Source organism: Perognathus longimembris, chromosome 2 (assembly GCF_023159225.1).
Source record: "Perognathus longimembris pacificus isolate PPM17 chromosome 2, ASM2315922v1, whole genome shotgun sequence".
In the NCBI taxonomy this organism is placed as follows: Eukaryota; Metazoa; Chordata; class Mammalia; order Rodentia; family Heteromyidae; genus Perognathus; species Perognathus longimembris.
This window is the reverse complement of record NC_063162.1, coordinates 25,474,258-25,486,352: the sequence shown is the minus strand read 5'-3', so window position 1 is coordinate 25,486,352 and position 12,095 is coordinate 25,474,258. Positions and strand designations below refer to the sequence as shown.

The window sequence follows — 12,095 nt, the reverse complement described above, 5'->3', positions numbered from 1 at the left end:
TTTTTAAATTTGACAAGTTGTGTAAGGGAATATTATCCAATCATAAAACAGTAGGAAAGCCTGCCAGTTGTAACACAGGTAAACCCAGAGGACATTATGCTATGTGCTATGAGCAAAAAAAACAAATACTTTATTTTTATATTATTCCACTTACATGTGAAATCTTAATAATAAAATTCAGGGAGCTGGGAATATGGCCTAGTGGCAAGAGTGCTTGTCTTGTATACATGAAGCCCTGGGTTCCAATCCTCAGCACCACATATATAGAAAAGGCCAGAAGTGGCGCTGTGGCTCAAGTGGCAGAGTGCTAGGTAGCCTTGAGCAAACAGAAGCCAGGGACAAGTGCTCAGGCCCTGAGTTCAAGCCCCAGGACTGGCAAATAAATAAATAGATGAATAAATAAAAATTCAGGTCTAGCACAGTAGCTATCCTTGTAATCCCAGCTACTCAGTAGTCTAGGATTAGGAGGAGCAACGTTCAAGGACAGCCTACACAAAACATTATCAAGATCCTCCATCATGTTTAGCAATCCTGATATGGTGGCTCACATCTGTAATCTCAGCTACATGGGAGGTTAGGAGGATAGTGGTCTGAGGCCAGCAAAAACTGAGATCATATTAAAAAAAAAAAAACTAAACTAAAGCCTACAAAAGGCTGAGGCAAAGCTCAGCAATATAGTACTTGTCTAGTAAGCACCAAGCCCTAAGTTCAAATTCCATTGCTGGTATAGCACACATGCATGCATGTGTGCATACACAAGCTCACAGAAACAGAGTAGAATAGTGGTTTTCAAGGCTACAGCAGAGGAGGGAAGAGTAATGGAGGGGAGAAAGAAGGGAGGAGATGTCCATCAAATGGTCCAAACTCTCAGTTATAAAATGAATAAATTCTGAGGGTCTAATTGTAATGTGGTGACTACAGTTAATAATAACGTATCACTTTCTTAAAACTTGCTTAAAAGTTCTTACTACACATGCATATATACACACACACGCATATACACATGCATACACACACAGTGGTTACTATAGATGGTGACAAATACATTTACTAACTGGATTGTGATCACTATTTCACAAGTCCTCCCATTTTACATAGATGCAATGTTTATGTTAATTACACTCCAGTAAGACTAGAAACATAGGAGTTTGGAGGCATGATTCAGTTGGTAGAGTGCTAGCAGTGAGCCAAAGTGTCAAGTGCCAAATGTGAGTCCCAGTCTTGGACCAAAAAAAAAAAGAAGGACTAGAAACAATAAATTTAGGAATAGATTTTAGAATCTATTTGATTAGCTAGAAGTATTTTTAAATATCTCAGTTGTTTTTCTTTTAAGTTCCAGATGTGGTCATATTCCTCGAAAATATTTTCCTGTATGAGCCAAGGGAAAATACAGGATCTTTTAAGTACCGTTGGAACTCTTGAAACAAAGGGTATGGCAAGGGAGGGGTCAGGCCAGCCGAAAGTAATGCACATAAAGAAGCCAATAAGCTCTTCACTGTAATACTACATAAAAACAGAAGTTAGTTTCCCTCCACACTCAGCATATGTGTGCATGGGTGCTCACGCACGTAAGAATGCTTGAAATAAAGCTCAATATCACCCACTGAGTCCTTTCCCACACAGTCTAGCAGATTTAAGTTTGTATTCCAGTGAGATCTGCAACAAGAATAAAGCCCCAGTAAAAAGAGGAAATAATTGCTAGGCTGTTCTTGGGGTTTTCTTACTTCCTTATTTGAAAATAATCATCCCACAAGTCTAGAAACTTCAGAACAATAGTATCATCTTCTCCACATGGATATCTATTCATGCAGATATTTGGGAAGTGGCCCAACTCAGTGGAAAAGTTCTGAGTAGCTTCTCCTTAGCAAATTTGTAATGCGAGAAACTGTCCAAGTCACCTGGTCCAGCCCCATTGTTTTGCCAATGAAGAATTTATGAGATTAATTGCTTCCACACACTGAAGACTCTAATGAAACCATGTTCTGGTGGCTGCCAAACTTGGAGGGGGAGGGCAAGAAATAAAATAAAACCTCCAAAACATTTGTAGTGGGATAGTAACACTAATCAAAATCCTATAGACTAAGCAAGAGTAAGGACTGATGTGGCAGGAGTACCCCCATCCCTGGGGCAAACCCATTTCTATCAGGAAAGCTGTGACATGGAAAGCTGTCAGCATGCACATGATTCTGGGGACAAAGGCACAGAGCTCAGGGTCTCCACCTATCAGTCTGATGGCCTAACTACTGAACACTGGCTTAATCTTACAGCTAAACAGATGGTGTACTAGAGCTTCCCTGATATGATGCAGCCTCCATTCCTGTAACAGTAGAGAATGTTTCTAATGGTTCATGTAAGGAGGGGGAGAGGAGCAGGCTTAGACTCATTCTGGGCCCGCAGCAGCAGCAGCAACACCGAAGAGCTGATTAGAGATGCTCAGTCTTGAGCTTTCCCAAAACTTTCAGAGTTAGAATATGTACATTGCCCATATTCATAAGTTCTTCCATGCACACAAAAGCTGGACTATAGGGGCTGGGGATATAGCCTAGTGGCAAGAGTGCCTGCCTCGGATACACGAGGCCCTAGGTTTGATTCCCCAGCACCACATATACAGAAAACGGCCAGAAGCGGCGCTGTGGCTCAAGTGGCAGAGTGCTAGCCTTGAGCGGGAAGAAGCCAGGGACAGTGCTCAGGCCCTGAGTCCAAGGCCCAGGACTGGCAAAAAAAAAAAAAAGCTGGACTATCACTAAATTAGCTAGTACAGCCCAAACCGAGAGTGACTGACCGAGAGTGGCCAGTCTTTAATCTCAGTTTCATCTTCCTCTTTCCCATAATTCTATCTACCTCTCTAGCAATTGATTTGGAACTATCCTCCCCATCAAAATAATCTTTTTCTGAGAGGTTATTTGTTTTTAGATCAGAAACACCACTGTGAAGTGTTTCATTCTTTCTGAAACTCTTGCAGCTAAAGGCTCACAGCATAATAAGCCAGTATGTACTAACAAGCAAAATAATAGAGGAAATCAGTTTATCTAGGAATCCAATCAGTAGATACATCCAAACAATACTAAAAGAAATGTGTGCTAGGCATTAGTGGCTCATACCTATAATCCTAGCTACTCAGGAAGCTGAGATCTGAGGATCACAGTTTATAGCTAGCCCAGGCAGGAAAGTTCAAGTCACTCTTATCTCCAATGAACCACAAAAAAGGTGTGTGGGGGTGGGACGCAGGGGCTGGAAATGGAGCTGTGGCTCAAGTAGTACAACACTAGCCTTGAGCACAAAAGCTCAAGGACTGTGCCTAGGCCCTGAGTTCAAGCCCCAGGATCGACACCAAATAAAACAAAAAAGAGAAGAAAAAAAGAAAGGAAGAAAGAAAGGAAGGAAGAAGAGAGAGAGAAAGGGAGGGAGGGAGGGAAAAAAGGAGGGAGGGGAGGGATGGAGAAAAGAAGGAAGGAAGGAAAGAAGGAAGGAAGGAAGGAAGGAAGGAAGGAAGGAAGGAAGGAAGGAAGGAAGGAAAGAAGGAAGGAAGGAAGGAAGGAAGGAAGGAAGGAAGGAAGGAAGGAAGGAAGGAAGGAAGGAAGGAAGGGAGTGTGTGCTGGCAATTGAACTACAGCCTAACCATCTCACAAATGCTAAGTGAGCACCTCTCCAAGTCCTTTAGTATATATTTTTTAATACCACCACTGTGACATTTTAGAGAGCAGTCTATTAAGACTGTGTAGTGTGAGATGCCTGGACAGTGACAATATATCCATGAAGCTCTGACTGATTGGTTAATGCGTCAAGGTCATAATGGACTCCAATAGTGATATGCCTCATCCACACCAACAGTTCTTTGTAAGTTCAGGCAGCTCAAAGCAACAAAATGCAATCATGTACATTTGAATTACTGTATATGCATTTTCTTGCAAAGCAAAAATAACCTCAAGAAAAATCAAAGTCAGGTTCTAGGCATTTTGGTGACAATCTTTTGCTTTTCCACTAATCATTTCCAGCACAAACAGGGCTATACTATATTAAGAAACCTGGTCATATGTATTGACTTAGAGTATCCTATTTCTGAATAAAAGCACTTTCTAAGGGCACTCAGGGGATTGGAGGTGTGGCTGAGGTGGTAGAGCATCAGCCAATGAGCGAAAGCGTCAGATCAAGAGTTCAAATCCCGATCTCAGACAAAAATAAATTAATTAATAAGTAATAAAGTCACTTAGAATTAGCAAACTCTCAGATCTTTGGTTTGGTTCATCAGATGAGACAGGAGTGGATGAACTGAGTGATGCCCAAGTCACACCAAGAATCATGGAGACAAGTACAGCTAAGTCAGACCCAAATTTCTCAAACTTCTTCACTGGCTTCAGGGATACAGATCTCAAATGGTCAGAGACAGAAGATAAACACACAGCCCACTCATACCCCACAGAGGTACCAAAATAGAAAAACAAAAGAGGAAGAGAAGCTGTGACAGCATCCATCCCAGAGCGCCTCTTCCGCTACATTAATCAGAGCATGTGTCACACTTCCTGGGGCCACTGAAATCACCAGCCCTAGCAGAGAGGATTGGAATTTTCCCACTCCAAAAAAGAGAAGCAAGATAAAAGATAGAAACTAGGCTGGTAGGAAATCGAGAAAAAGGGCTACTCTTTATACACGTCATCTAAAAGTGATACCTTTTCAACAAAAAAATACCATTGTCAGAGCTGGGTGACCATGGCTTAAACCTGTAATCCTAGCTACTCGGGAAGCTTAAGATCTGAGGACCAAGGTTTGAAGCCAGCCTGGGTAGGAAAATCTATGAGATATTTATCTCCAATTGGCCATAAAAGAGCCAGAAGTGGAGCTGTGGCTCAAGTGGTAGAACACCAGTCTTAAGTGAAAAAGGTAAGGGACAATGCACAAGCCCTGCATTCAAGCCCAGTACAGTCTCTCTCTCTCTCTCTCTCTCTCTCTCTCTCTCTCTCTCTCTCTCTCTCAAATGCAGTCATTTGATGATAAACCCATACCAACAGCAAATAAAATCTCAGCCTCACCCCAGCTGCTGTCTAGGTAGAAACCTGTGTCTTCCGTGCATAGAAAAATTCTAGGAAAGCCAGGCACCAGTGGCTCATACCTGTAATCCTAGGTACTCATGAAGCTGAGATCTGAGGATCACAGTTTGAAGCAAACCCAGGCAGGAAAGTCTGTGAGATGCATATCTTCAATTACCCACCAAAAAAGCTAGACGTGGAGCTGCAGCTAAAAGTGGTAGAACAGCCGAGCAAAAAAACCCCAAAAACAAAAACAACAACAAAAAACCCAAGAACAGAACTGAGCAAAAGAAGCTCAGAGACAACATCCAGGCCCTGAGTTCAAGCCCCAAGACTAGTGCACACCGGGGTGCGCACACGCACACACACACACGGGGGGGGGGGGGGAGGAAAAAGAAAAGAAAGAAAGTTACAAAAAGAAGGCTTTCATCCTACAACAGAATACACAAAAAAAAGTGTCCTCTTTGCTTCCCCATCCAAGAGACTGATCCTGCTTCAGGAGCTAGCTGCTCTAAACCAAGACATAGGACCAGGTATCAGCATATCAAGATCTCCTACTAAATACACATTACCGGTGTTGACCTAAAAGATGTCTAGGCTGCACATCTAGCACCTGACTGATTCTTGCCGCTTCTTACATTGGAAGCAATGCTCACCTTCAGAAATGGCCTTCTTCACAGCTGCCAGGTATGTCTCAGGCTCATCATCACATGTGAGCTCCTGCCAGTGGGCCCAGTCGGGAAAGAGGGGCAGGAACTGCTCCTGGTGTCCGTGCACCCCGCAGAGCAGCCTCAAGACGCGGCGAGGTGGGTGGAAGGCCCTCTGCAGCAGGGGCAGCCGGGCCGGCTGGTAGAAGAGCTGCACCAGCTCTGCAGACAGCAGCACCAACACACAGCGTGCACTGAGGAATACGCGCAGGTCCTCAGCCGAGAATGAAACGTCTAGGCCCAGCCGGTGGGTCAGCATCTTGTGGCTGCGCACCTGCCGGCTGGACAAGAAAAGTTCTTGCAGGTACTGGCACCATTCCTCTGCATCCTGGCTGTAGACAATGAGTACATCGCATCCGCGGGGCATTCCTGGATAAACAGGAGGAATGAGAAGCTTGTTAACACATATGAGAGACACCTACAGCCATTCTGGGCCTGTCTCTCCACACCTGTCTAACCTCTGTCTCCATATATAGGTGGTCTGGCCATCATGTCAGAGTCTGACTTTGCCCAAACACATCTGGCAGAAGGTCTTTGCAGAAGCGATTGTTTCACCTGTTCTGCTCCCCAGCTCCTGTGCCTCCAAAGCTAGTACAGTCTAGGGTATGTTCCAGGTATATTCTAAGCACATTGACTAGTAAACTTTCTTATCCTCTCAAGATGAGGGCAAAACTGAGTGTGGCAGATCATGTAACTTGCCCGAGGTTCACAAGAGCAAAGTCAGAATTTGAAGGCACTAGTGGCTCACATCTATAATCCTAGCTACTCAGGAGGCTAAGAACTGAAGAACACAGTTCTTGAGCAGAAAAGGCTATGAGACTCAACTCCAATTAACCAGCAAAAAGAAATAGAAGTGGAAGTGTGACTCAAGTAGTAGAGTAAAAGCCTTGAGAGAGAGAAAAGCCAAGCAGAAGCATGAAGCCCTGAATTTAAATTTCAGTGCCTGATGTATGTACACACACACAAATGTGAAGGGAATTTGATTTGACCCAGAACTCAGCTCTGTCCTCAAATATACATTGGTTAGAATCACAGATGTGAGGTGTGTCAGTCAGACTTAAAATCTTGGCTCTGCCACCTAACAGTGTAACCTTGGGCAGATTATCATAGGCCTTAAATTTCAGTTTACTCACCTGTAAATACAACATAGTGGAAATATTTATCTGTATTTCAGGAGAACTAATTAGATATTACATGTAAAGTACTAAGCATAGGTTTACTATGTCAAAAACTCTTAATAATTGGTCAAAGCTGTCATGTTCCAGACTAGCCTGAGATTTTCAGTAAGATCCTGTTTCAAAAGACCCTCCTCCACAAAGAGTAATAAGCTGCCAATATTGGTTCACTAATTATAGCAAATGTAGCATATTAATATAGGTTAATAACAGGATAAACTGGGTATAGAATACATAGGTCCATAGGAACTATTTTCCTGGGGACTCACTGTCTTAAGATAAAATTTAAATAAAAAACCCTTAAGACCACGCATTGGTGGCTCATGCCTCTAATCCTAACTACTTATGAGGCTGAGATGTGAGGATCATGGTTTGAAGCCCAGTTGGCAAAAATCCATGGAACTCTTATTTACCAGCAAAAAGCCAGAAGGTATAGCTCCGTGGTAGACCCAGCCTTGAGTGAGAAAGCTAAGTGAGAGTGTGACGCTCTAAGGTTAAGTCCTAATATCACCACAAATAAAATACAATGAAATAAAATAAACTTTAAGAGGTTTGCCTCTTCTATCTAAAGCAACACATTTAACCATGGGTTTTTTTTAGGTTAAATTTGATCCAGGTTGAGCAAGAGTATTTGACAAGCACCTCAGAGTCATTGACATCACAACCTATTTGGTCCCTAAGTTGGGACAATGAAGACCAGTGCACTAAATGTAGTCAAATCTGCCCTCCATGTAAATAAGAACTATGAACTCTGCCATGCTCCTGAATATGACAGTGCTATTGAAACTGAAAGCCAGGAAAGTTGTAGAAAAGTCCAGAATGGAAGTCACAGTTCCTCTCCAACATGCTGGGTGGACAATAAATGTTTGTCAGTGGTTTTTTTGGGGGTGTTTTCCCCTTTCTTCAATGACAGCTCCCCTCTCCCTTAACAATAAGTCATTGTACAAAGTCACTTTTCCTTGGAGGGTTTTTTTTTTTCTCCTTAAGAAAAACTAAATACAATTGGGCACCAGTGGCTCACAGCTATAATCCTAGCTACTCACGAGGTTGAGATTTGAGAATCATGATTCAAAGCCAGTGCAAGAAGCAAAGTCTGTGAGGCTCTTACCTCTAACCACCAGAAAAGTAGAAGTGGAGCTGTGGCTCAAAGTGGTAGAGTGCTAGCTTTGAGCAAAAAGAGCTCAGGAACAGCGCCCAGCACCTGAATTCAAGCACACAACTGACAAGAAAAGAAAAATACTACATAGAATCCAGAAACCCCAGGCAGAACTGAGAGAAGGGCTTTAGATTTATCGAGCTTAGATAAAGGTTTGGAGACTAGAGAGAATAAATGAGGTGGCAATGGGGAGTCACAGTGCTGGGAAGAAACACAGTGACTGGAAGAGAGATGTCACTGAATGACTCAGACTCTAGCTGAGAAAAGCTAGTGAATTTCTCAAATACACAGCCTAGCCCATTAGAGTCTGTAGGTGACTCCAAGTCACCTGGTCCATCTGGCCTGGAGTCCTATGTTTGAATCTGAGCGCCATATTTAAGGAGAGATGTGAAGGCCAGGCACAGTGCCTTACACTTGTCATCTCAACTCTTTGGGAAGTAGAGATTGGGAGCACCTTGGTTTCCCAGGTTCCAGCTCTGGGAAAAAGTTTTATGGAGACCCTATGTCAACCAATAAACAGGGCATAGTGGTACACACTTATCACCCAGCTTCTTGGGAGGCTTTGATGGGAAGATTTCTGCCAGGGCAAAAACTCAAGATTCTAAAATAAAGTAAGAAGGACTGAGAGAATGGCTCAAGTAGTAGAGTGCCTACATAGCAAATATGAGGTCCTCAGTTCAAGCCCCAGTACTACCAAAAAGTTGGAGGGTTGTGAGAGAAAGACAGTGACTGATACAGGGAGAGATCTGGTAATAAACACCCATTAGGAATATCCTGTCCCCTGTGAATGGGAACATGAGGAATATTCAAGTTTAGTGACTTAGCAAGAGTGTAGAGAGGCCTCAAGGATGAAATGAAAGTGAAGATCACAAAAATAAATGACAAGTCCCTCGCAGCCCTATGGTACTGTAGGTCCCGAAGGACAGGAGGACTAGAGGTAAGCTTGAAGAGAGGACCAGGACCAAGCATGGAAGCACTCCTCTAATTCTGGAGGTTGATGCATGGAGAGAGGGCTCTAGTGTTCACCAGCCATAGGCTTGGCCACTTGGGCAAGTCATAGCCTTGCCCTCTCCCACTTGTGAATATACCAGAATCCATCAGGACCTGGAGACTGTTCCACAATAGGCTGACTTCATCTCATTTCCTCCTGCTACACAGGGTTCTTTCAAAGACCAGGAGACTCCAGGATTTCAGCAAACAAACAGGTCTTTCAGGAAATAAAAGATTAATGCCTACCTTTCAAGGGAAAGAAAATTTTTTAATCAAAGGCTTAGACAATAAAAAGGGAATAAAGTATCTAAAGTATCAACATAAGCTACCACTGAGTGACCTTTAAAAGCATTGTGCTGTGTGAAGGAAAACAACCATCAAAGATCACAGAATCCCTGATCCCTGATCCCTTCATGTGAAAGTACAGAGCAGGGAAACTCCTCTCTCTTCAGGCTGGAGAGGAGGCCTCACAAACGAGAGCTGGCTACAGAGTACACAATTGCTATCTGAGGTGATGAAGATGTTCTGGAATTGACTCTGGTGATGCACGCACATACACATTGAGAAACTAAAATCCACCAAGTAGAACTGCACACTTTAAGTGGATGGGAAGGGTGGCCTGGAAGATTGTAGAGGCTACAGCACCTGGAAAAGAGGCATGGCCTTCCTCATTGTGACTGCTCCCATGGGTCCTTGGAGAGCCCCAGGGATCCAGCTACCACTTTCAGAACATGGCATGTTGTCTTGACACAGAAGATGCTAACCACAACAGGATTTGACAACTCTAACCCACATACAGGCCCAATTTTGGTGACTGGGCTAGGACCCTCATGAGAACCCAAGTTCCACCCTCCTAACCACACCCACTCTCTAGCACTTTCTTCAAACAGAGCCCCTTCCTCTCTTCCTTCAGAACTGAGCCGAGTTTTCCTTTCTCCAAGAGACCTCAGCTGGCCCCTTCTTTTAAATTCTATCCCAAGTCCCCTCTCCCTCTCTGTTGTTTTTCTACATATCACACGAAGTACTTTGCTGATTAAGGAAACAAGAAAGGTTGCCTGTCTTCCCTGTGCCTACGCTCCACAGGGGAATGGCTTTTGTCTGCTGTTTGGTGAAGGGGCATTGGGCACCTACAACAGTGCCTGGATACTGTAAGCAGGCAGTAAGTATCTGTCCAATGAATGAACTCTGCTTCAGCCTTCAAAGGCAGTATGTGGACCATGAGCCTGTCATTACTAAGCTCATAATAATGAGCCAATCCAGCCTCTTCTACAGCTGCATAGCCCAGCTAGAGCCAAGAGGCTGAAAGGAACCACCTTCTTGCCCCCTTAAATCTCTGTGTTATCAAAGCTAGTAGAACTGACTTCCTTGGCCTTCCTATGCCCACTTCCAAATCACCATGACCAGAGACAGCAGGTTCTTCATTCTAGCATCTTCTCCCACTCATCCTCCAAGAAGAGTGCCTTCCCCCCAAGTCCCATTTTCATGTGATATTCTCTACTAAAACGCCATAAGTTGGGCTGAGAAAGTCTACCTGAAAACATGGTAACTATCTTTTCTTATCTACTAATAACTTCTGGAACACAGAGATCGGGTTGTCCTGGTCACCACTGGGAACACAATAGGTGGACAATGTTCACTGGGGTGTACAGGCAGGGCTAACGTTTGTTGTCTCTGATCATTATCATTAGTGTGTGCTTTTCTCTCTATTGGAGCGACTTGCCAAGTGTATTACATACCCATGAACCAGAAGGGAACTTGGCATATTCGGAAGGGTGGATCTACCCAGTCCCTTCAACTTTCCCCAGTCCTAAAAGTTCTAGAGATGACACAGAAAAATTAAATTAAATTACAGGAATAGGGTTCTCGAATTCCTAATGGACAAGGGGCTTGAGCAGCTAGCCAAGGGCCACCCAGGGCCTGCCAGCATCACACAGATCTGACCGAGCGCCCCCTGTTGGCAGTTAAGCCCCTAGAGAAGCATTTGCCTCATAGGCAAGTCTGTGCTATGCTTCCAACCTACTAGTTTCCGAATTCGAGTCAGAGAGCTGGAGAAATGGGAGAAACGACCCTGGGAAGCTCCGAAAGCCAGAGGAGGAAGGAAAAACGGTGACTTAGAAGTCAAATGTGGAAGACTGTGATCAACAAGGCAGGGGGATGGAGAGAATCGAGCAACAGGCTGGGTAGTTTAGAGAAGTTGATACCAGGCCCAGGAAAAAAAGATCAGAGGGGATTACAAAAGAAGGAAAAAATAATAATAATCCCCGCACAAAAGACAACAGAAGTGACAGAGCGCGCACTCGGAGCGATGCGGATGAGCGCAAGGGGCGACCCTGGAGACCAGGGGTGCTCGAGCGGGCAGGCTGCGGGGCGCCCGGAGCTCTGCCTAACCCACCTGAGGCTGCCATGCTGGGGACGCGGCTCACATGCCCGGCTAGCTGAGTGCCCGTGCCTGGGGCCCGCAGCCACGGCCCGGCGCGCTGTCCCAGGGTGCGGGACGATGGGGCACCGGGCTCCGCGCAGTACCAGCTGCTTCTGGCGCTTCCTCCCTGTGGGCAGCGGGGACTCGCTGAGGGACTGGCCGCGGGGGCGTGCCTTAGGGTCCGCCCCGCCGTCCGGCCCCGCCCCTTCCTCCTGGCTCCGCCCCCAGCACCTGCCTCCTCCGCAGCGGTTTCGGGGAGGGGAAGTGAAAACCCCGCCCCGACCCCCATGGATGGCCGGCCCTCAGATCGCACCACGTGCGCTCCACGTCCCCCCCCCCCACCTCTGATCTGCCACCCCAGAGCACCCCGAGGTGTTGGGGAAGTGAAGCTAGGAGAAAGTAGGGCTGGCCAGTCTCTGGGACCTGAGCGGTAGCGTACATCAACGCCAGCTTGTCCGGGCCACCTGTTTTACTCCCTGGGCTGGTGCCCCCTTAGGAAAGAGGAAGGGGAAGGAAGGGGAAGTCGAGACAACTGGCTCTGGGGATTGGGTGTTGCCCTTGAGTATACCCTTCTGTGAGTTTCTGCAATTCCTTGGATCTGGTCTCCTAACGACCCACAAACGT

The 12,095-nt window shown here is 45.3% G+C and overlaps 1 protein-coding gene across 1 annotated transcript in view; it reads right to left on the bottom strand.

The window, feature by feature from the left end:
* The window catches only part of Pik3ap1 (phosphoinositide-3-kinase adaptor protein 1), a 114,744-nt gene extending 103,166 nt beyond the window's left edge, over positions 1-11,578 (bottom strand). Inside the window, exons 1-2 of the mRNA XM_048338577.1 lie at positions 11,445-11,578; positions 5,681-6,100 (exon numbers count right to left, since the gene is read on the bottom strand). Of these exons, the coding sequence (XP_048194534.1) occupies positions 5,681-6,100; positions 11,445-11,457 (433 nt within the window). The 5' untranslated portion in view covers positions 11,458-11,578. The remainder of the gene's footprint in view (positions 1-5,680; positions 6,101-11,444) is intronic.
* Between the last annotated feature and the right edge of the window lie 517 nt (positions 11,579-12,095).